Below are 25224 nucleotides of genomic sequence, written 5' to 3' on the forward strand. Positions count from 1 at the left end.
GTCTCACACACACACACTCAAATAGTTGAGGACATTCACAGACATAGTAAATTCCCTGTTCTTTATTCTTAACTTAATTATTTACCTTAACTGTATAGACTTGTCTTAAAATAAATAAATAAATAAAAAGCTTTTGTAAGTTTTAAGCACCTGCAAATGTAAACATGTCTTCACAAAGACACACAATCAGCAGTCAGAGGAGGTACGAGGTCTCACTCTGCTGCGAAATCAGTGAACAAAAAGACCCAGAGGAGTTCCGATCAATGAGTGTGTGTGTGTGTGTGTGTGTGTGTGTGTGTCCGTGCACTGAATACCATGTATGATTGATCACACGCACGCACACACACTAACTCTCTTACTGATCAGGTCTTAATTGACTCGTCGTGACGTCATCACAGTCACACCTCTGTAGTTGTTCGACTTCCACACTGATGAAGATTCGAATGTGATCAGTCAGTGTTTTCTCCTCTTCACTGACCCGATGATGACACGTGACGCTCCGACAGTTTCACTATGCGTAAAGGAGGAGTCACAAGGGATACGCCCCCAACAAAGAGAGAGTGTGTGTGTGTGTGTGTGTGTGTGTGAACAGTGGTTCTCAGCTGCTCCTCAGAACGAGCCGCGTCGTCTCTGCAGGTGAACATCACTGTTCTCCTGCTGTGTTTCAGTTCAGTTCAACTCGGTTCGGTTCGGCTCGGCTCGGTCCTCCTCTCCTCTTCTCCGCCGCAGGTGTCGGAGTAGCAGCAGTCAAACCCCCGGGACGCTCCGGCGGTTAGAGCCGGAGTACAGTGTGCCCGTGGCGGCTCGGTGCAGCTCCGTGTCCCGCTGCTGAGCGCGGGATTGTCCGGGTCCTAAACTTGTTGCTGCTGGAAGAAACGGTTCTGATCCGAGGATTCGGATTATACCCGAGTTTCCAGTGTTTCTTAACTGGCCACGTGTGGATTTGTGTGTTTGTCGGATTCTTTTTTGGGGGGTTTTACGCGTCAGGTTTTGTGCGTAAAACTCCCTCCATCTGTTGCCCCGGCTCTGACTCTTCCCTCCGCGAATGTGCGCTCGCCGCTCCGTGAACCGCCTCTGACGCACCGCTCCAGCAGCAGCAGCATGGCAGCGGGGGTCGCGGCGTGGCTGCCGTTCGCCCGCGCGGCGGCCATCGGCTGGATGCCGGTGGCCAGCGCGCCAATGCCGCTCCCGCCGCAGGAGAAGCGACGCGGCAAAGACGCGCTCATCATGTTGAACGTTAGTGGCACAAAGTTCCAGACGTGGCGGGACACGCTGGAGCGGTACCCGGACACCCTGCTGGGCAGCACAGAGCGGGACTTCTTCTTCCACGAGGAGACCAACGAGTACTTTTTCGACCGCGACCCGGATATTTTCCGCCACATCCTCAACTTCTACCGCACCGGGAAACTGCACTTCCCGCGCATGGAGTGCATCTCCGCGTTCGACGAGGAGTTGTCGTTCTTCGGAATCATCCCAGAGATCATCGGGGACTGCTGCTACGAGGACTACAAGGACCGGCGGCGGGAGAACCAGGAGCGGATCCAGGACGACGAGGAGAGCGAGCAGAACAATGACCTAGTGGCCGCGGACTTGAGCTTCCGGGAAACCATGTGGCGCGCCTTCGAGAACCCTCACACCTCTACCATGGCACTTGTCTTCTACTACGTCACTGGCTTCTTTATCGCGGTTTCGGTGATGGCCAATGTGGTGGAGACGGTTCCGTGCGGGCTCATGCAGAACCGTGTCAGGGAGGTGCCGTGTGGCGAGCGGTACGCGCTGGCCTTCTTCTGCCTAGACACGGCGTGCGTCATGATCTTCACGGTGGAGTACCTGCTGCGTCTGTTCGCCGCGCCAAGTCGCTTCAAGTTCGTCAAGAGCGTGATGAGTGTCATCGACGTAGTGGCCATCATGCCGTACTACATCGGCCTCGTCATGACGGACAACGAGGACGTCAGCGGTGCCTTCGTCACGCTCCGCGTCTTCAGGGTGTTCCGGATCTTCAAGTTCTCGCGGCACTCGGCAGGACTCCGCATCCTGGGCTACACGCTGAAGAGCTGCGCGTCTGAACTTGGCTTCCTCCTCTTCTCGCTCACGATGGCGATCATCATCTTCGCCACCGTCATGTTCTACGCCGAGAAAGGGTCCAGCGGCAGCAAGTTCACCAGCATTCCCGCCGCCTTCTGGTACACCATCGTCACCATGACAACGCTGGGGTGAGTACCGCTGGCCCTTTAAGTGTGGGTGGTTTTCTGGGGCGGGGCTCAGAAAATGGGCGTGGTCGAGGGAGCACAAGTTGCAAAAAAAGAGGAAAGTTTGTTTTGTGTCTCTGTCCGTGGTGCTGAAACAGACGCCCATGTTTCCTGTTCTAATGTTTGTATCAGCCAATAGGAACACTGCTGATCATGTGACATCATTGGCAGCGTTATGTTTGGTCCTTTGTTGGACAGACGGGACACATGTGGGACAAAACCTTCATAACCTTCATGACAAAAATTAAAAATAATAAAATTATATATATATATATATATATATATATATGTATATGTGTGTGTGTGTATATATATATATGTGTATATGTATATATATATATATATATATATATATATATATATATATATATATATATATATATATATATATACACATATATATATATATATATATATATAATAAAAGTCAGCAATTCTCTCCCACACCAAACCCCATAGAGAAAATCAGTGATTTTACATCACAGCACACGGAGCTGTTGATCCACTGCTGCCTCCATCAGTATGTTCAAATGTCTTATTTTGTGTCTTCAGAGTTTGAAATCCTTCGTTTAAATTTACCTCAGTGACACAAACAGTACACAAGCAGTAGAGCAGCGGCTCCTGTGTCCCCGAGAGCTAAAAGTGCTCATTTTCTGTATGGACTTTGGTGTGGGAGAGAGAGCTGTTTACTATAAAGACTTATTGTATAACAATTAAAAAAAAAAAAAAAAAGATTTGTAAATGTATTTATTGAATGAAAACATTGTGAAGCGGCTCTGTGGTGAGCCGGCGTCTTTGTGTCTCTGCCGCCGTCCGTGTACAGACACAGGAAGTCGAGTTTCACTCTGATGAAACATTAGTTCACACCTGCCTCAGCAGGTGTGTTTACACACAGAGACACACACACACACACACACACACACACACCTGCTGCTCAGGTGTTATGTAACCACGGGGAGGCGACGGTGTTGTGTCAGACGTCTGTTATTGTGTGACAGGATCCAGGTGAAAGAGAGAGACGTTTCAGTCATCTGCGATACACAGTAAATCTTTATATTACACATCTATACATTTATCTGTCCCGCCCTTTTTACCAAATACACTTCCTGCACCAGTGGATTGGGACAGAAGACAGATGCGCACAGTTGAGGACATTTGAAAACAGCTTTCTGAAGATAGCTGAGGACGTTTTGAAGACTATTGGAGACCAGTCGAGTGCTGAGGACAGTCCAAGACTGTTGAGGAAAGTTTAGGGCTGTTGAAGTCAGTTAAGAACAGTTGAGGACAGTCGAGAACATTTAAGGACTGTTGGGGACAGTTAAGAACAGTTGAGACAGAAACGAAGTGGTTTCGGACTGCCAAAGACAATGGAGAATGGTTAAAGGACTGTTGAACAATGCTGAAGACTTTTAAGAACAGTTGAGGACAATTGAGGACTGTTGGGGACAGAAACAAAACAGTTAAGAACAGTTGGGGACAGTTGAGGACCACCAAAGACAGTTGAGAATGGTTAAAGGACTATTGAACAATGTTGAAGACTAAGGCAGTTAGGGACAGGTTGAGGACAGGTTGAAGATGGTTTGAAACACAGCTGACAGTGAGAGGACAGTTGAGGACACGTCCAGCGTCTGGTCGTTAGCATTAAAAGTTGATATAAAGATAAACGTGAGACGAGGCTCACGCCTTCTTTTGTCCACCAAGAGACACTTAATCCTCACAATGTCTACAAGGGTTTGATGTGTGTCCACGTCAGGATCCAGTAGCTCAGGTGGCGTGACGCCAGGACGAGACGCTCTGTGTGGACAGGAGACAGTTAATCAATCACAGATAACACGATGCAGGTCAGTGAATGTGTGGGACGGTCGTGTTAATGCAGCTAATAAAGTCTGTCACCACACACACACACACAGAGACACACACGCGCACACACATTATTTTAATGAGGTGTGTAATGAAACCTCCTACAGGAGCAGCCGAGCTGAAAACATGATTTTTGTTGTCAGAGGAATTACCCACGGTTCCTGAACGCTGCACCTATTTAATTCTGAAATGACCCTTTTAATGGAGGGACATCGCCGTGACAACACAAGACAACGCCGTGACAACACCGTGACAAGCGCTGCAGCCTTGCCAGAGCAAAGCTGCTGTCAATCAGAGCAGAGAAAAAGACGCTTACAAAGAGTCTGAGTGGCTAAAGTGAGAGGATTTCCATATTTGGAGTCACGTAACAGGAAGTGAGCAGGTACCACACCCACTAAACACGCCCCACTCTCCGATGAGCTGTTTCCAAGCAACGTCATGTGACTCTAGTGACTTCATCAAAGTGTCAGCCAGTCACATGTGACATGTGACCAGTCACATGTAATTAGTTCACACTAATATGAAACCACACCGTTTTCAAATTAAAAGTCTCACTTTCTGTTTGTCCACACTAATACGAAACTCCACCGTTTTCAAATTGAAAGTCACATTAAAAACAACGCCATGCAGTTTCCAAAATAAAAGTCTCAGTCCCCATTTGTCCACACTAAAACAATACCATGCATTTTTCAAAATTAAAGTTTCTGTTCTTACTTGTTCACACTAAAATGCTGTTTTCAAATTAAAAGCCTCTGTTAGTCCACACTTACCACGCAGTTTTCAAAATAAAAGTCAGTTTGTGTTAGTCCACACTGAAACAAATCATATTTTCAAAATAAAAGTCAACCAACAATGGTGTCTTTTATTGACATAAGGTCTTCATCATCATCATCATCAGATGAGGTGAATATTGTGGTCATGGGTGTGTTGTGGTTTTGCTGACATCAGCTAAAATAGAGAGAGAGAAAACTGTGTGTGTGTGTGTGTTATGAATGGATTCACATCCTGTTCCTGATCTATGAATCCTGGCTCCGCCCGCCGAGTCATTAAATCACAATCACGACAAGGCAAAATCAATTCCTGCTGACTCATCACAAATAAACTGAAAGTTAAAAAAAATAGTCTGAATTTCACTAAAATATTTTTTTTTAACTATAACTTTATTGAAAGTCATTTTCAGTGACAGTGTTGTTTTTGGGTTGAACACCTGTACAACACACACACCCGATCACCTGACATCACGTGTCACCCCACACCTGTGGGGGGCGTCACCCGTCCTTGAGTCTCTGGATCAGGTGTCCTCCTCGTCCTCCACATGCTCCCTGTGTGACCTGATCTCCAGTCAGGATCCGATGGCTGCACCTGTCACCTGTGTGTACCTGCGGGCCATGTGACCTGTGACCCTGCCCCCCTGACGAAGCATCCACACGTGTAGAAGACAAAATGTCCCGCAACACGTGGAGGATGTAGTCCTGATGCAGGAGCCGCAGACATGTGAACATGTCACATGACCTGTGTGTGTGTGTGTGTGAGAGATCATCATCATGTGTTCACATCGCACTGGTCACAGAAAGTTTTTCAAAATAAGAGTCAAACCACACATTATTTCCACACTAAAACATAACCATGCAGTTTTCATAATAAAAGTCTCGGTCTCCATTAGTCCACAGTAACAGGAAAACCACACAGTTTTCAAAATAAAAGTTTCAGTTCCTGTTAGTCCACACATTAAAACAATATGCACTTTTCTTAATAAAAGTCTCAGTTTCTGTTAGGCAACACTAAAACAAAACCATGCCGTTTTCAAAATAAACATTTTTTCCATCCTCTTTAAAACACGTCCCCACAGTTTTGAAAATAAAAGCCTCATCCATCCTCAGCTTCATCCACACTTTTCTTTCTTTTTAAATTATTAAGTCGCGAGTCAAAAGTTGTTGTTTTTTTCTTTCTCTATTTGTTTTTCTGTGAAGCTGAGACAGAGTGAGACCTCCCGCTCTGCGTACAGCGTCGCTGTTTGATCCGTTTACGTTGGATGTAAACTATCAGCGTGTTTGTTTGTAGCTGCATAAACACACACACGCACAAAGACAAAAAGGTAAATTGGTTGCTGTGGAAACAGCCTGGACCTGGGCAGCCAATTGGCCCTAAGCATGTTAAGTCTGATAAAGGCTGTGTGTGTGTGTGTGTGTGTGTGTGTGTGTCAGAGCAGATTGCACATAAACAGTTTGGACGAGTAACAGATGAAAATTGACTAAAAACCATCAAGTGTGTGTGTGGGGGGGGGGAATCCACATTCCGTGTTTTAATCCTGAAGTTAAAAAAATAGTTCAGTTTTTTTTTTTTAAGGTACAAACGTATCCAGCACTGACTGTGAGCGCCCCCTGCTTCTTACATCTTACCATTACACTGGTTTTTGTGTGGTTTTGTTATGTCACTTTGTAAACACCTTCTCTCCTGCACCAAACTCCATAGAGAAAATCAGCGATTTTAGCTCACAGGGGGACACAGGAGCTGCTGGTCCTCTGCTGCCCCGTGTGGACACTGGGTGAATCTGAGCCAAAGATTTCAAAAGCAGAATTTACACGACAACACATTTGAAACTTGAGACATTTAAAGATATGTTTAACTTTAAAGGTCTTCGTAACACACAGACTGGATCTGTGACGATTTCTGTTTTTTAATCTTCCTTGTCTGTGTGTGTGTGTGTGTGTGTGTGTGTGTGTGTGTGTGTGTGTGTGTGTGTGTGTGTGTGTGTGTGTGTGTGTGTATGTAATATGAGTAGGCAGAGCAGGTGTGGAACAAAGAGGATAAACTGCCCTGTGTGGGATAGAGTGACACACACACACACACACACTGCGGCTTCATGGGCCCGTGTGTGTGTGTCAGTCGGGCTCCAGAAGTTCAGGAGGTGTGGTTCTCGGGGGTTGCGATGGTAACGTGGCGGTTTTATTGTTGTTCTGTGGTTCTGATGATGATGATGATGATGATGATCCTCCTCCTCATTCTGTGCGTTCCTCTCCTCTCGTGAACCCGATCCGGCCGGGCCTCGGGATAGTCGTGGTCCGTTGTTTGTTTCCACGGCAACAAGCAGGTCACGCGGGGAGCAGCTCGGCCGCCCGACTCTGGTCAAATCACATTAAACCATTAAATCCGCGGCTTTTCTTTTTGTAACGTGAATCATTTATTATACAGGAGGTTGAATCACATATTTGCAAACGTGACGTTGACGTATGTTGATCAAATATTAATGAGAGCACCTTTAATGTCTATGTGCGAGGTTTTAAGGGCTTTTTAAAGGGTGAATTCCCTTGTAAAAACACTCTGAGGATAGCCTTTAATGAGCCTATTAAAAAGGCCTTAATGTTTTAGCTTAGTTAATCATAAGTCTCCAGGTTCATTATTCAAGTTCAAGTCATTATTTCTCCTTAAAAAAAACCTCAAACTTAAACCCTGGATTGAATCCATTAAAAAAAGAAAAGCCCATAAAGACGCAGTGTAGATGTTAATGTTGCTGTGTTGCGTTCCCAGTCGCCGTGGCGATAAGGACATTATCATGGAGATAAAGACCTGCTGTGAGCTGCAGGTAAATCTCCTCTGTGGGAAAACCGCCGAGGTGAAAACTGTGGGATTGAGGGGTTTTTACAGAGGCAGGCGGCGGCCTGTGATTGGACGACGGGGGTCACGTGGTGAACGCGGAGTTCAGAGGAAGGATGGAGAGGAATCTGGAGGATCAGGAGGAAGAAGAGCAGGAACGTTTTAAATTTATGACAAAACAAAACGTTTACCTTCAAAAAACCCAGAGTTTATGCCTTTAAACTCCCCTTATGTCCTTTATAATTGATTTTTTTTTATAAAGATTATTTTCATAATTGTTTAATTTGTCGATGATTTTGTCGATCATTAGATTTATTGTTAAAAACACCTCAAACACATCAATCAATCATCAAAAATCCTTTTTCTAATCAGTTAATAATCAACGAGTCATTGCAGCGCATTCGTTCACTTATTTGAATAAATTTTAACTGTTTATTCACATTTTTAGAGGTTTTCCGTCCTGAAGGCGGCAGTTAATCCCTCAAATATAATCCCTTAATTTATACAGGGATTAAAGGGAAGCTCTCACTTTGACTTCAGGTAAAAAAAAAAAGGTGTTTTGAATTTTAATGAAGGTTTATTGAGGTCAAAAGGATTTTATTTTCTTAACCCTGTTTCTGACTCGTGTATTCGACTCTTGTATTCGACTCGTTAGCGACTCAACGATTTGTTGCCTACTCGTTTACGAATCGGTTGCGACTCATGGATTTGTTGCCAACTCGTTTGTGACTCGTTTTGCGACTCATGGATTTGTTGCCGACTCGTTTTGCAACTTATGTATTTGTTGCCGACTTGTTTGTGACTCGTTTTGCGACTCATGGATTTGTTGCCGACTCGTTTCGCAACTTATGTATTTGTTGCCGACTCGTTTGTGACTCGTTTGCGACTCATGGATTTATTGCAGACTCATTTGCGACTCATGGATTTGTTGCAGACTCGTTTGCGACTCGTTTTGCGATTCATGGATTTGTTGCAACTTCGTTTGCGACTCATGGATTTGTTGCAGACTCGTTTGCGACTCATGGATTTGTTGCCGACTCGTTTGCGACTCATGGATTTGTTGCCAACTTTTATGTAATGTAAACATGTCGCGGACGACGTCTGATGGATGTTTGAAACCAGCGTCCACTACAATGTCAACCACAGAAAGGGAGGGTTTCCATGGCGACCTGTAGTGCACCGTATCACATTTCGCTCCTCTGTTGGTTTATTATCGTCACATGTCGTAGCATGTAGCTAACGCGCTGTAACCATTAGTGTGTGTGTGTCCTGAGCAGCAGAGCGTGAATTGTAAACACTTTTCTTCTGTATCACCACTGCGACCAGATGGTGCTGCATGAAGACCGTCACCAAGGTGACCGTTAGGGCAACGACCTGAGAGAACTGACATCCATCACACACACACATGTGTAACTTGACCCTGACCATGTGACCTGATGTGGTGTGAAGTCACGAAGCATCAACTTGTTTTTGATTCATTTCATGTGGAATCACCTCGCAGATGTTTTCACCGTGGTTCCCTGGTCACTTGGTCCACTTTGACCTGGCGCTCAGACACTGAGAGACAAAGTCACGTGAAGACAGTCGTGTCATCTGCGTATTTACATTTTTTGGATCCAGAAGAACTTCCTGGATCTGTGTAGAACTTTACCTGCTTATAGTTATTACCATTTTACATAAACATGACAAAGTCCATCCTGATCTGTGAAGATATCGCTGAGATAAACACAAAAATCTGAATCCAATCTGGATGAAACTTAGTGTGAGAGTAGAGAACCTGATCCTGCATACTCATACCAAATTCCATTCAAATGCATTGAGTTTGGACAGAGTTCCTGGAAAATGCGATAATTTTGGGTACAAATCTGGGTAAATTCTTACTAAATTCTAATGGGAACATACTTGGGTGATTACCTACACATCAGAAAGAAAATCTGATCAAAAACTGCACACAGGAAGTTGCTAACAGAAGGCTCCGAAACGCTGCCCTGAGGGACACCACACATTTAGTTTATAAGCGTAAGTGAAGACATGTTAAACCTTACAGGTTACATGTTTGTCAATAATTGTCAGTCACATCATGCCAATTGATTCTAACTTTAATTCTAACCCTTAAACCAGGTCTTAACCCCCGAAAAGGCCCTTTAAAGATGTGAGGACCAAACAAAATGTCCTCACTCCCTATGGTTTCTGTTTTTTTGGTCCTCACAAGCTCACACACAAACTTGTTTTTATGTCTTAGTGAGGACACATCATAGACAAGACATTCCCTAGCCCCCTTACCTTAACCACCACAACTAAGTATTTTAAATAATCTTCAAACTAAATCTTAAACCATGAACAGCCATTTTAAACAGTGACAGATCATGTGGACCAACAAACACACAAACTTTTTTTTGTGTCTTAGTGAGGACACATCATAGGTCGACCCTAACCACCACTTCCCTAGCCTCTTATCCTAACCTTAACCATCAAGTGCCAACCAAGTGCTTTACACTAACCCTTACCTTAAACCAAATGCCTTACCTTAACCCTTACCCTAAACCCAATTCCTTTACCTAACCCTAAATTTGTGGGGCCCAGGCAAACTGTCCTCATAAAGATAGGTTTTTTGGGGGCCTCACAAAGACATAATACAAAATGCATTCCTTAGCCCCTTATCCTAACCTTAAACTAAGTGCCTTACCCTTACCCTTAAACCTAAACCCAATTCTAAACCTTAATTTGTGGGGTTCGATAAAAATGTCCTCAAAAAGATAGGATTTTACTTTTTTCTTGGTCCACACAAAGATATAGATACAAGTGTATACATATACACACACTCTCAAACTTCTCACACAGCAATCTTTGTGAGGACATAAGGTGTTCCCTAACCCCTTATCCTACCCTTAAACATCACAAATAAGTGTGTAAAACTAGGACTTAACCCCCAAAAAGAGCCCTTAACGTAGTGAAGACCAGACAGAATGTCCTCACTCCCTGTGGTTTATACGTTTTTGTTTTTTGTGGTCCTCACAAAGATACAGATACAAGAACACACACACACACACACACACACACACAGTGAGTTGATAAGTTAAGTGTCTCTGAGACTCAGTGATAAGAGACGTTCACTGACTCTGATAGTGCTGCAAAATCAAGTGGTGCTCTTAATGTCTTTAGTGACACACACACACACACACACACACACACAAAGTTACACTGTTGGGGGTGAAGGGGACAGGGGGGAGTATTTGGGTTTCCACGGCGACAGCAGCATCCCTCAGGCTCACCATGGCGATTAAAACCTGCAACACAATCAGCTTCACTTCCTTTGCCCAAATTAGGAAGCGGACGTAACAAACGACAACAAAGACGCGGAGAAGAGGAAGAGGAGGAGGAGGAGGAGGAAGAGAGGGGATTTAAAATGAGTGCGATATATTTATTGATGACGAAATGCGTTTGAATCCGCGTCTCGCTGTCGTCGCGTGCAGCCACTGATCTGATCGCTGATCCTCGCGTGTCCCGCTCTGGTGGCGGTCTGTCGTGTGTGGGCGGGGCCTCTCGCTGTGATCTCCTTATGGTGAAGATGCTGTGGGCGATCGTGTGTGTGTGTGTGTGTGTGAAGATGTTCAGAGGAGGATGGTATTGTCGCCTGAGGACACACACACACACACACACACACAGACACACTTCAGCTCACTGATCTGTTTACAGTGTGAAGATTTGTTGCGGTTAAAGGGGACAACACGACATAATTCTGGTATTTTAGCCACTAAATAAAAGGCCCGTCTTATAAAATCTGTGTCAGCTTAAGTCTTTTATATCTTCAGAATGTTTTTCGCCTCTTTATCTCACTTTTTTCAAGCAGGAAACAGAAGTTTGCGCTGATTTCTAAACCGCTCGTTCTCCTGCACCAAACCCCATAGAGAAAATCTGCATTTTTAGCCTGTGGCCATAAAGGAGTCATGGATCCACCGCTGCCTCCGTCAGTGAGTTCAAATGTGTTGTTTTTGTCAATTCTGTGTTTGAAATCCGTCTCTCAGACTCACCTCAGTGACACAAAGTGACCACACGAGGCAGCAGTAGACCGGCAGCTCCTGTGTCCCCGTGAGCTAAAATCGCTGGTTTTCTCTATGCGGTTTGGTGTGGGAGAGTGAGCAGAAAAGTCCGTCTAACAGCGAGATTAAGTCGCAAACATATTCTGCAGTTGTCGTAAACATGAGCGGGCGTATATATTTTAAAGGGTGGCCCCTGTGTTTAATCTGCTGAGTCATGGTTTCATGTGCCAGTGCTTACTTGCATACAAGCACACTTAAAACAAATGGAATAGCCCTTTAATTAATCATGTACACAATATATGAATACATCAACAATACGGTCAAATAACATCCAATAATCTGCCGTGAAATGAAAACATGAACATGAATGAATGAAGTGAATAAAATAAAATGACCTTTTTTGCTTATCCCATTTTTTTTCTTCTTCTAAGCCGTCTCTCGACCTTTCGCTCGCTCACAAGCTCTTCTTTTATCTTCCTTTAAGCTCTAAGAGGCAGCGTGTGTGTGCGTGTGTGTGTGTGTGTGTGTGTGTGTGTGTGTGTGTGTGCGTGTGTGTGCGTGTGTTTTCCCTGCAGGGAGTCCGTCAGCAGATCCCGGATCAGAGCGCTGCTCATTTATCTGAGCTGGTTATTTATAGACACTGAGACTCGCAGCTGGAGGAGGAAAAAAGAAGAAGAAAAAAAGAGCGGATTCATCCTTTAACATCAGACATCAACACCCAACTAATCTGTTTATCCATATGTTTGATTGTTTAATCGGATTAATCGCCTGTTTATGTCTGAAAACGGCTCCTTTTAACTCAATTAAACCAAAACGAACACACACACACACAACCCAGCGCTGTCATGTGACCTCTGACCTCTGACCTGAGGCGGTCCTTCGGGACAAACGACTAAAACTTTATACAGATCAAACATGTGCAGTAAACGTTTGTTTGCTGTGTTGTGTCTTTGTGATGCGTTCAGGGACTGGACACTGAGTCTGTCCTCAGAGGACAGCAGGACAAGACTCCACAACAACTGTCCCGCGTCTCACAGCCGCGTATTAAAGAGTGTTACACAAGTGTTCAGAGGTACTCTTATGACCGTGTGTTTTAAGGGATTAATTAAGGTAGTTTTATGAGATTTGTTTGTGTTTTCAGTGATTATTTCAGATTGTTTTCATGGATTTGTAGATTTAAAGGGATTTGTTGAGGGTATAAAGTCATATTTGTGGGTGATTTCAGGGATTAATTAGAGGTTTCGATGCAGGTTTTAAGGGATCAGTTAAGGGTGTTTGTAGGGAGGTTTGTAGCTAGTGTGTTTAAAGGGATTTTCAAGGATCTATGAGAGATGTTTTTAAGGGATAAATCACGGTTGTTTTCTGTGATTTGTTGATATATTGATATGAAGTCACATTTGTGGGCGTTTCCAAAGATTGATTAAGGTGTTCTGAGGGGTAAATTAAGGGGGATTATGTAAGGTTTTAGGCATTAATTAAGGGTGTTTTAAATTACTCATTTAAGGTTTTTATGGATTTGTAGATAGTGTGTTTAAAGGGAATTTCTTTTTTACCCTCAACTTTTTCAAGGATAAATTGGATGTGTTTTAAGGGATACATTAAGGTTGTTTTGGGGAGCTTAACTGAGGATATTATAAGGAATTGTTTGGGGTGATTTCACGGGTTTTAAAGGGATAAGTTAAGGTGTTTTCAATGATTAATTAGATGTGTGTTAGGGATAAATTAAGGTTGTTTTCAGGGATTAATGAGTGGTGTTTTCAGTTATTAATTAAGGTTGTTAAGGGGTTTATAAGGGATTAATTTGTTTCCAGTGCAGGGTGAGTTCTGTGGTGTGTTCAGGGACTGTCGTGATGTTTGGGCGTCGCGAGCGGGCGCCTGAAAGTTGATCTGTTTAAAGCGGTTTACAGTCGTTAGAGAGCGCGAGAGGAGAGAGTGAGCTGTTACGTTTACACGCTAAGCTCATTAGAGGATTTTCATGCTTCAGACGCTGAGGCTGCCTCCAGGGGTCAGAGGTCAGGGGACAACACTGCATCCGACACATGATCTGCTGCTCAGTTTGTCACGTTAGAAGAGTTGTTGTCCTGTCACAGCTCCTCTCTGTCCTCCTCCTCCGTCCTCTTCTCCGTCCTCGGCCCATTGTTGTTGTTTTTTTAACTCGTTCTTTTATTTGAGGCTTTAAAGTCTGATCAGTGCTGAGCTGAGCTTTGAGCTCTGAGCTGAGCTTTGAGCTGCAGGATAATGAGCTTCATCAGCCGCCCGCTGAGCTGCTACAAAGCTCCACAGTCCTCCCGCTGCTGCGTTACCACCCGCCAACAACACATTACACAGTCTCACACACAGACACACACTCGTCAAGCCGACGTGTCACATCAGAGGGAGACGTGACAGCGGCCTGAGAGAAGGAACCGGTGAGGATGTCTCAGAGTTAGAGTCTACTGTAGTGTGGAGCAGAGTGAGACATCACGTCTCTCAGGATGACTCGGGGTCACCAAGTTCAGAGCAGAGTGAGCCATCGCGTGTGTAAATGAGTGCATGCATTTGCAGCAGAGTGAGGCGTCATTTTTGTGTATTTGCGAGACATTGCGCGTTTAAGGAGCCGGTGAAGTTGGAGCAGAGTGAGACATCACACATGGATGGATGGGTCCATGCATTTGCAACAGTGAGACATCACATGATATCCCGTGACATCACGCGATGAAGAGCGCGGCCTGTAGGCGGCGCTCTCTGTCACTGCAGCACTGTCTTGTCTCCACCAACAACAGATGAGGCGTTCAAAGCCCCGTCCCTCGGTCCGGGTCAGTAGATCAGCAGATCAATGAGTCCCCTGTGTGATGTCATCAATCAGTGGACGGTGCCGTGGACACGAGTGACAGGACGAGACTCGGCGGACACACACTCGCCGTGGTCACATGGGTCACGCGTCCCTTTTTATTAACGGCCGCGTCGCTGAGGTCAGTCGATCGTTTCGCGGCGAGCAAAAGTGATTTATGGTTTTTCGTGTCAATGTGACGCCTCCTTGTTAAACACGAAGGAAGATCTTTGTCCTCTGTCACTTTAATGTCCATTTAAACTGCAGGACTTTACAGTACTGTCCTCGGAGACACAGGACAACGTCCAGGTGCTGGTTGTGCTGCAGTGGTGGACGTTAATAATGGACACACGTGCGCACACACACACACACACACACACACACACAGACAGCTAAGAAAAATAATCTATAATAGATGCTGACTCTCATTACTGTGTGTGTGTGTGTGTGTGTTAATGGTTTGGTCCAATTGAAGCATGAATGATTCAGAGGCAGTGAACGCAACACGAAGTCACTTTATGAAACGTTAAACATGTTGTTAACACACGACACGCTCTCTCTCTCCTTCTCTCTCTCTCGCTCTCTCTCCCCCCCCTCTCTCTCTCTCTCGCACAAAACAAACACGTTAAATTTTAATGTTTTACTTTCACGATGATTTGATCGAAGCTGAAGGTTCGTAAAAAAATTGTTTTTTTACTGCATATTTTTTACAAATGTTTTTTATTTCCTACAGCGCCACCATGAGGACAAACTTTTTACCTTCAGTTATTGTTGTGAAACTACATTTCCCATGATCCCCTGCATCTGAAGCAGCTGAATTCCCTGACATAATTTCCTGTTTTTAGGTTTCCACTGATTAACACCTCAAACATCACTGTGACACTGAAGAAAACATAAAAACTGTCATTTTCTCTATGAGGTTCTGAATGGAGTTCTGTCGTCTTAGCTTTCAAACGGAGTTTCGCCGTGTTGATGTCACAGATGATGTTTTACACTAAGTCAGACTGTGACATCACAGCAGCTGAATTAACTGACCTCACCTCTTGTACTCAGAAAAGTAGTGTTTCACTAATTAACACCTCATGCATCACTGTGACACTGAAGGAAACCTAAAAACAGACGTTTTGTCGATGAGGTTCAGTTTGAACTTTCTCTGAGCGTGCAATATCAGAAGCTGCAAATTGACCGAGTCTGATGTCAGCGCTTTGTATCACTTACTAGTCAATAAAGTTTTAAATTGGATGGAGACAGACGTCCACTGGGACAAACTGTGGCCACCAGTGAGCGCTGAGCATGCTGGGAGGACACGGGGCGAGCATCAGTGGAGATAGAGGGGTGAGGGGGAGGAGGAGAAGAAGAAGAGTCGTCCTCTGAGACATCGTTAACTTGGACAATCTATTTTTACTCTGACTTAAACAAATGTGTTTATACTGGATATGATAATGAAGGAGCCACAGGGACGCAGAGCTCTGGCTCCGCCCTGTGGACGACCACTGAACTGCAGCCTCAAGACTCTCACGTGACAGAAAACAACACCATAATAATGATGAATTAGTGTGTGCACGCGTCCGTGTTGACATGTAAACATTTCCAACATCAACAAGCTGCTGTTAATAAAAACAAAAACTCTTCTGACTCCGCCCCCTCCTGTTCCCTCAGGTACGGCGACATGGTCCCGAAGACGATCATGGGGAAGATCTTCGGCTCCATCTGCTCGCTGAGCGGCGTGCTCGTCATCGCTCTGCCCGTCCCCGTCATCGTCTCCAACTTCAGCCGCATCTACCACCAGAGCCAGAGGGCGGAGAAGAGGCGAGCGCAGAAGGTGGTGACCCTGAACGCATCACGCCCTCATGCCCTCTCGCTGTCTCTTTAAATGTCCCTCACTGTCTGTGTGTGTGTAACAGGAGGTGGACGGTGCGTTCACTGTCACTGCTCAGTTTAGACGTTTCTGTGGAGAGAAGAGGAGGAGGAAGCTGTGGGCGGAGCTTAACTTGCCCTAAACATCAACAAACCACTTTAACTGTTGTTTTTGAGACGTTTGTTTGTCCCTGGCCTGTAGGAGGAGACATAGAGACAGCAGAGTTATGTTTATTAAGTACAGAGGGTCAGTGAACACACCACCGTGATTGTGATAGGAATTATTATTCTCACACACACACTGTAACAACAAATGTATCTATCAACAGTTTGTATTTGTTTTCTATTTATGATTCATTTATGAACAGAAACACTTTTTAATTAAAGGGACAGTTCAGGTTTTTTCATGCACCCTCACAAAAAAACTGAACTATCCCTTTAACGGTGCCTTAAAGTAAGAGGGTTACGACACGTGGCTTTTACTGTTTGCGCTTCATTCATAGAGTAAAGCACATTCACATGGGTTAACAGTGGCTTGCCGGCTTAATGACGCCATCTTAGGTCGCGTCTCACACACTCTCACACACCTGGACACACCTGGACACACCTGGACAGACGAGCTAAACAAACGTTCTGTGTCTGTGTCCACACACAGAAAACCAGCCTTGCTAGAATTCACGCAGTGAAGAGCAGAGGAGCTAGCGCGTTTTTGCAGTACAAACACAGCGGGCTGCGGGTTGACCAGGACGAGGAGGTAACAGTGGAAACACAGTCGTCGTTGTCGTCAGGGTGGTGTTGCTCTTCTTCTTCCTCCTTTCTTTTTTCTCATGTTTTCTCTTTGGTTCTTGAGCCGTAAGCTAATTTGACCTTATGTATGCTAATGTTAGCAAAGGCGCCGCAGGCCTCTGCATGTAAAAAGATGAGTTGTTGTTTAACTTCACTCCAGATGTTTCTCGTCGTCCTTCCGCCTCAATTTTCTGGTTCAACCGTAACATTTCTTTTCTGCTCACGTTACTTTTCTGGCATTTAAAACAAAACAAGGTTTCATATTTGCTTCTGTCACTGACAAGCTATCTTTTTTAACAGACTTTTGGCTATCTTTTAATCAAATTAAAACCATTTGGATAACTTTTAAGTTTAGCAATTTTTGGGCTAACTTGTAGCTATCCTTTGGCTAACTTCTTGTCCGTCACGCTGTGTTCCAGTTGTAGTCAGAACTTGGTGTTTCAAAGGTCAGGAACACACCCCTAAACTGGAATTTCCAACTCTGAAATATTCAAACTGCCTCTTTTAGCACTTGTCCTATTCATTTCACAGTAAATCAGTTAAACATGTTGCTATACTGTTTGTGTGCCCAAATACCAAGTGTTGTTATAGACTGGTATTGCTAACAGTAGCTAGCCCAAGATGTGTTGGCGTTTCCTACTTCTTAACTGGAATGTAGTGAACCCCTATCAGTGACGTCACTGTTATTATTCGCCTCCCTCCTCCATATGTATCATCATAAACTTGTTTGTTAAGGGGGCGGGGTTTATTTCATAAGCATAGATTTCCTCTTTGTGGGGTTCTTGCTCCTGATTGGATGAGGTGTTTGTGGGAGAGTCGCTGAGCAAACATAAAGAGCTGTTTAACACAAATCACTCAAGTCTGAAGATCTGTCATCGGTGCACTTGTCAGGCCATGTTAGTGTGTGTCATGGTCAAAGTCCAGCTTCCTGTTTGGCCCCTGACGTGGATTTAAAGTCACCCCAACAGGAAACTGTTACAGTTGAACCAATGTCACTCCTCATCTGTCGCTGCGTTGTTCCTTTTCTCTGTCGCTCTTTCTTTCTTGACTCCACTTGAGACCAGACGTGATTCCTCTGTGTGTGCATGACCGCCACAGTCTCCACCTCGCCACCAGGAAGCAGCTCTGTCACCTTTCACTTTTCCTTCCTCTCAGGCTCCGCCTCCTCTTCCTCTGTGTTTTCGTTGGACTGGTTTGGTTGTATTTTGTTTGGCCCACTGACTGTCCTTGGCATCGATAAGGCACATCTTGGGTTTCATCAGTGTGTGGAGGAACGAAGTCAATGAGCCAGTTAGGGGGTCATTAAGGGGGCGGAGTCAGTGCAACGCAGAAGTGATGACGGAGGGCTCTACATCTGAGAAGCTCTGAAGATCATTTGTTTTATCTTTAAGAGTCAGGTGAGATGATAAAAACAATAAGTATACAGAAGTGACTGTTAGGACTGTTAGTAGTGTTAGGAAACAGATGAACCTTCAGGAAGGTGTGGTCTTCTGGAGCATCACCAGGCAGGCGTTACCATGACCTACGTTGGGGACCTTGGAACAGGGAACAAGTCAAAGACCTTCTTTGACTTGTTTGGAGTGATTATTTGAAGCTACCAACATTTTGTGACTTAATGAAAAGGTTCTTGGATCTTCTTTTGGGATCCTCAACCATCCATGACTTATTTAAGTGTCTCCAGTAGGGACATCCATGACTTCCATTAAGCTAGCAAAGACGGTGAGATGTTCATATGTCCTTAAAGGTCTTAATAATATTTTTTACATACAGCCGGTCAATGGCAGCCACGGGATTCTGTTTTACTCGCCTCTCTTCTTCATGTCTGACCACCAGCACATCATCAAATGTTTCTTCCATTGATATTATTTTTTGGACCTCCAAGTTATTCACAAGTTTGTACCATTAATTCATGTTGCCATTGATGTGCTACAACCTTAAAGGGGTCTGAGACTCGCATAGTTCTCCAGGAGGGTCCTCAGAAGTCAGAATGATGTCTGGAAGTTTGGTGTTGTACCTTGACCTTTAAGGACCTTGTGTGTGATCTTCATTCTGTGGCTATACAGAGCTCCTTACCCATAATCCCAGAGTCACCGTCCCTCCCTACGTCAGCCCTTCTCTTCTATGAGTGAAGGTGTGTCCTTCACCGAGCTCACGTGACGTCATGTTGTCTCTGTTTTTGTCCTGAAGGAATCCAAGGAGGCGGGACAAGCGCTGGTTTGCAACAACAACCCCACCTTTGAGGTGCAGCGCCATCACCTGTTGCACTGTCTGGAGACAACCACGGTGAGTTCATACACATGGTCTTTTCTAACATTAAGATACACATTTTTGGCATAAATATAAGAACAAACAATTCAAACTGGAAAATGGTAACCCACAAAGAAAGAGAGGGCGGTCTGTCTCCATTTGAGATGGAACGTTTTGTGATACATCTCTTAAATTTCTTCCCCAAACGTCACCAAAGTCAGCACTGCACACACTGGTGCCCTTAGTAAGTCTCCTGCCAAGTTTAAAGCCTGTCAAGTAAACAGTTTGTCTCACCATTCTGTAACATCCCTGTTCCTCAGAACCACGAGTTTGTGGACGAGAAGTTGTTCGAGGCAAGCTGCAAGGAGGTGGCGCTGGTGAAGCAGGCTTCCCGTTCCTCCTCCATCTCCTCCTCGTCCTCGCCTCACGGCCTATCGTCCTGCTGCGCCCCTCGTAGGAAGAGGAAGACCTTCAGTGTCCCGAACTCCAACATGTCTGTTGGTCTGCAGGGCAGCATCCAGGAGCTGAGCACCATCCAGATCAGGGAGAGACCGCTCACCAACAGGTAGGCGGTCCTCACAGAGGACGGAAACAGTCCTTAAAGGTCCAATACTTAACTAAACAAAAGCAATCATGGCATAGCTAATGCCAGTAACTTATAGTGTCCACATCATTTTCTTTTACAAAACCACAAGAGAACAGTCCTTTAAATGCTAAAAACTGAGACAACTGGTTCCTGTGGATAATTCACCTCTCATCCAAAAGGCTTCTTCTGGAGTCCCCAGGTTTATAAACTCTTGGTGGCACTTTGGAGTCATACATGAGAAAAGCTTGCCCACTTAGAACCCTTTGGAAGCATTTGGAACCCGTTAGTAGCTTGTAGAACTCTCCATGTCAGACCGGTCCTAACCCTGGGCTTATCTTTCTCCATGTCGGGAATTTCTTCTTTGCCATAAGCTGTAGAGTTAAAGAATGCAGAAACCGTGACAACACATCAGGACTCGACTGTATATTTATAAAGGTCATATTTGTTTCTGACATCTCGTAAAACTTAACGGTGAATGTCAGAGCTCGATGAGGTTGTAAAAGCCCTTAAGGAGATGTAAGATCGTTGCTCCTTGATGAGGATTTGAAGGGAAATTGGCCACTGTAGGTAACAGAAGTACTTATCAGAGGTTGTTGAGAAGGTTCCAGTAATCCTGCAGTAGCTATCAGCGGCGCTTAGAGACGTCCCAGCGGTCTGTGAAGAGGTTGTTAAGTCTTTTTCAACAATTTATGGAGATTAAAGTGTCTGCAGTGGTTGTAAAGGAGATATTAATGATGGTTCTCGTTACTATGGTTACCTGGAGTTTGACAAAGCCTGGGCTTGTCATATACAGTTAATTGTGGTCGAAGTGACAGCCAAGCAGAGAACATGAGACGTCTGCATTATAACGACCCAAACGAACCTATAAATACACTGGTTCACTTAAACACTGTTATAAACAGAGTCGCACTTCCTGTATATAAACACATGCAGCACAGATCATGTGACAGCTAGTTCCCATGGAGATCGAGAGCAGGAATCCAGAGTATGTCCAGCTGTGGGACGTCTGGGATCTGTCTCTTGGACATGGACACCCACTGTCTCTCTCGCTCTGTGTGTGTGTGTGTGTTTGTGTAAACGTGTATAAATATACACTGCAGATGTATAGATGTAACTGCTGCTCAACAGCTTAGCGTCTCTGTGTCCACGTCAACATGATACGTACCTCAATCGCATCTTTTAATACCACCTTTACATTAAAACTATGACTTTGCTGCACTGCCCCCTATAGTTTACCATGGGGATCGAAAAAACAATGTTGTAAAAATATGAGTTTATTGTTTGCATATATAAAAAATGCATGTACTTAAATCAACAATGTTTCTTGGTCTGTTTCTTGATCTTAAGGCTTCTGGGGATTCATGGATCTGGACCTTACCGTTGTGTTTTTTTTTTTTTATAGTCGTTCCAGTCGATCCAGTCTGAACGCCAAATTTGTGGAGACAGTGCCTCTGAACAGTGAGCAGCCGTACCTCACCGCCGCCGTCATCAGCGTGCCCACGACACCTGGCACCACACCCGGAGGGGACGACTCAGCCAGCTCCACCGACTACTCCCAGGCCAACATCGTCCGGGTGTCGGCGCTCTAGGTAACGCTAACCCCTTCCAACAGGGTAACACAACCCACCAGCAGGTGGACAATGGGGGAGTAAACAACCCCGACACCACAAAGACTCAGATGACAGGTTTGGTGTCAACGCTGGAAGTTATGAGTGAGCACAAACATTTAGTAAGTCCACCTGATATGGAGGGGAAATGTCAGTGTGAACGAACAAAAGGACGAATCCTTTCTCCTGCAGTGAAACTCTCTCTTTCTGGGATTATCATTTTTTTTCAAATGTCTGCATATTTATTCTGAAAACACAAACGACTTGTGTAAATGTAGCATTGTTTGTTTTTAGTGTGGTTTAAAGGAGAATTCTGATGTTTTAGGAAGGTCACTGTTAACCAGTCACACCACAGTCAGACGAATTTTACACGTTTGTGTTTAGCTAGCATAGCACAAATGTTGCCTTTCTCGGCAATTCAGAGCTACTCTTCTAAGCACCAGTCCATTAAAGAGTTAACAGATTTTGGCTTTGAACGTACAAAGGATCGTCGTTGTCGTTGTCGTCCTCTGCTTATTCGGGTGCTTAGCAAGGAAGCCCAGACCGCCCTCTTCCCAGCCACTTCCACCAGTTCCTCCGGGGGGATCCCAAGGCTTTCCCAGGCCAGCCGAGAGAAATGATACCTCCAGCGTGTCCTGGGTTGGCCCCGAGGTCTCCTCCCGGAAAGGACATACCTGGAACACCTCCTAACCAGATGCCCGAACCACCTCAGCTGGCTCCGCCCGACGTGGAGGAGCAGCGGTTTGACTCTGAGCCCCTCCCGGATGTCCAAGCTCCCGCCACCCTGTACAGGAAACTCATTTTGGCCACCTGTGTTCACGATCTTGTTCTTTCGGTCAATACCCTAAAGCTCTTGACCCTAGAGTGACTGAAACTTTGTTAGACTCTTTATTTGCTACCGTGAACTTTTCACACATAAATCTGATCACGTTCTTTAAATTTAAAAAGAAAGAGCTGTCACTGAGGACACTTAGGTGTCAGTTTATTAGGAACACCTTGTTTAAACTAAGGCTTCAAAAGAAAAATGTGGCAAGTTATATTGATGCATACTGGAACGATATTATATTTAATTTAAAATTATGTTTGAAAACAATGACTTTTTATTTAAAATTTGCATTTTGAAATTATTTTCTTATTCACTATTTTATTTGAAATGGGTATTTGTCTTAAATTTATTTTTACTATTCTAATTTCATTCTATTATTTTTTATACTCACTGATGCACTTTTTCTTATTCAAATTGTTCTTAATTTCTTATTTATTTGTTTATATATATATGTGATTTTATTTATACGTTTCACATTTATACATGACCAAGTCACATACTGATAATTAATAGAACGCGAGTTCATGTAAACATGGTTAATATTATGCTCCTCCTGAAATAACAATATTTTCCTTCTCTGATTGAGGGAAGTTTTGTTTTTTGAAACGTTGCTGTAGAATGTAAAGAGGAATCTCTGGGCATGTTGACTTTTCTGTGTGTTTGAGTGCATGGACCGGTCTGTCATTCCTCTGCATGTATCTGTGTTTTAGCTGACGGTCTTCCTCTCTGCTGTACAGTTTTGTTTTGTTGTTCCTGAAGTGTGTGTTTTTCATTTAAACCAGGGGTCTCAATCTATTATTCATGACGATAGTTCACAGAATTTTCAGATAAAAGTGTTGAGCGGCATATAGTTAATAAAACGTATTTAAGATGCTTAATTAATCTATAAATAACAAAAATAGACAGAAATAACAAATCATAACGTCTCGGGCCGCATGAAATCAATTGAGGGGCCACATTTGGCCCACGGGCTGCAGGTTTGAGACCTCTGATTTCTGATTTTTGCATCTGCAGATACCACATAAATAACATTTAGACTTCATCACCAACGTGTCCACATTTATAATCGTTTTATTTTATCCTAAATTTGACACTAGCTAGCATTAAATAGCACTAGTATACGAAAATACTAGTTGGCTAGCTCTTAAACAATTATTAGCCAAGCACTATCTAAACCAGTATTAGCTGGTACTTAACTAAACTATTGTTAGCCTACGACTGAGTTGATAAGCTGCTGTTAGCTGGGACTAAACTAGCCTTAGCTTGTTAATGATATTAGCCACTAGTTAACTAAACTAAACTATTGTTACCTTAGAACTGATTTGATACGCTGGTGAACTAGTCTTAGCTAGTTATTTTCTAAGCCGATTTTAGCTGGTAATTAACAAAACTAGCATTAGCTAGTACTAGCTTTCTAAGGTAGTGTAGCACCCAAAGTGTATGGACTTCTACTTCTGCTTTGCTAGTAACACAAACTTTTTTTTCCTTAGCATACCCTGCGAATAGCAATAACTCATTTTGTTAGCATACCCTTCATGTCTATGACGTCAACAAACACACACCGTGCTCACTCACTCTCTCCATGTGTTATCAAAAAGAACCGTTAATGCCACACTTACAAGCTAGTGCATATGCTTGTGTTAGCCAGCACCAGTAATACAAAATGGCCGTTAACTGAGCTGGTATTAGCTAGCACAAGCTAGTATTACACAGTGACAGATGAAGGGATTATGGAAATAAGAGTATTTTTCGCATGGTTTTGTGGGAAAAACTATAACATGAATTAGCATAATGTAGCTTCTGTACTGAACCAGACATTAATCTGTAGAAATACGTTCAGAAATTATGGAATTGATGGAATTGTCTGAAATAATCATAATTGACCTGCTTGTTTTTTGATTTGTTTCAAATCTGTCACGTCAAACATGTGAAGACACTAAACTCAGTCATTGAAAAGAAGACATTCAGCAGTTTAATTGTCAAATGAACGAATGAATGAACACAATCTGTCAGACTTTGGATTATTTTGATACGAACTACGTTTTCCTAATAAACAGTGAACGTCTTTTTCCCTATTTGAGGACATGTAGACACGAGGATTAAGAGGATTTTCATTCTGGATTCACCGTGTGAACGTTTCTACGCCACAGATGGATTAAAGCACATCAGATCAGGTTCAGTGGTCTGAATTCAAATCTTTCCTGCGTCTGCCGTCAGAGAACCAAAGTTTCATCACTTGGACATTTGTGGACGACTGAAATCAGTCAATGACTGATCAATCATCTCAGTCTTGAACAATGAAACTTTTTTTGTTTTTATTTTTATGTATTATTTAAATGTTGGCCAAATTCACCTTTTTCAGATGATGATGCAAACGGCCACCCCTGCTCGCCGCCCCCTGAACTGACCCTGCTGACAGTTACGTTACATCATATGCAAATTGCTGTTGTGGTTTATTATTAACATTATTTATGTTTTGTTTGAGAAACAGAGAAGATAGAAATATATTTTCGAGTTCATTATGATCACTGTTTATGTGTCGTGATTACTGGTGTAGTGAACCTTTTCATTTTTAAACGCTCAGTGAACATTCCACGTGGTATTTTTCTACAACATGCATGTCTTTGATCGGGGACGCCTGTTTATGACGACGCGTTTGATTTGTTACAGTTTGTGTTTGATTGATACGGATTTGAATTACTGAGAAGCTTCGGTTGTTTTAGTGTAAAAAGAATAAAGAGAAAAAAAGTCAAATTAAAAGGA

General features: G+C 43.8%; 1 protein-coding gene across 2 annotated transcripts; it reads left to right on the forward strand.

The window, feature by feature from the left end:
- Positions 1-605: 605 nt before the first annotated feature.
- On the forward strand, positions 606-22731 carry kcnd2 (potassium voltage-gated channel, Shal-related subfamily, member 2). Of its 2 annotated transcripts, XM_044020497.1 has the most exons (6): positions 606-2213; positions 16212-16374; positions 17065-17163; positions 19383-19478; positions 19763-20007; positions 21431-22731. In XM_044020497.1, exons 1-6 carry the CDS (start codon positions 1102-1104, stop codon positions 21615-21617), a joined length of 1902 nt encoding a protein of 633 aa, XP_043876432.1. In that variant the 5' UTR covers positions 606-1101; the 3' UTR covers positions 21618-22731. The 2 variants fall into 2 exon arrangements, with proteins under 2 accessions (XP_043876432.1, XP_043876433.1); XM_044020498.1 differs by lacking the exon at positions 17065-17163.
- The last annotated feature ends 2493 nt before the right edge of the window (positions 22732-25224 follow it).

Source organism: Solea senegalensis, linkage group LG3 (assembly GCF_019176455.1).
Source record: "Solea senegalensis isolate Sse05_10M linkage group LG3, IFAPA_SoseM_1, whole genome shotgun sequence".
In the NCBI taxonomy this organism is placed as follows: Eukaryota; Metazoa; Chordata; class Actinopteri; order Pleuronectiformes; family Soleidae; genus Solea; species Solea senegalensis.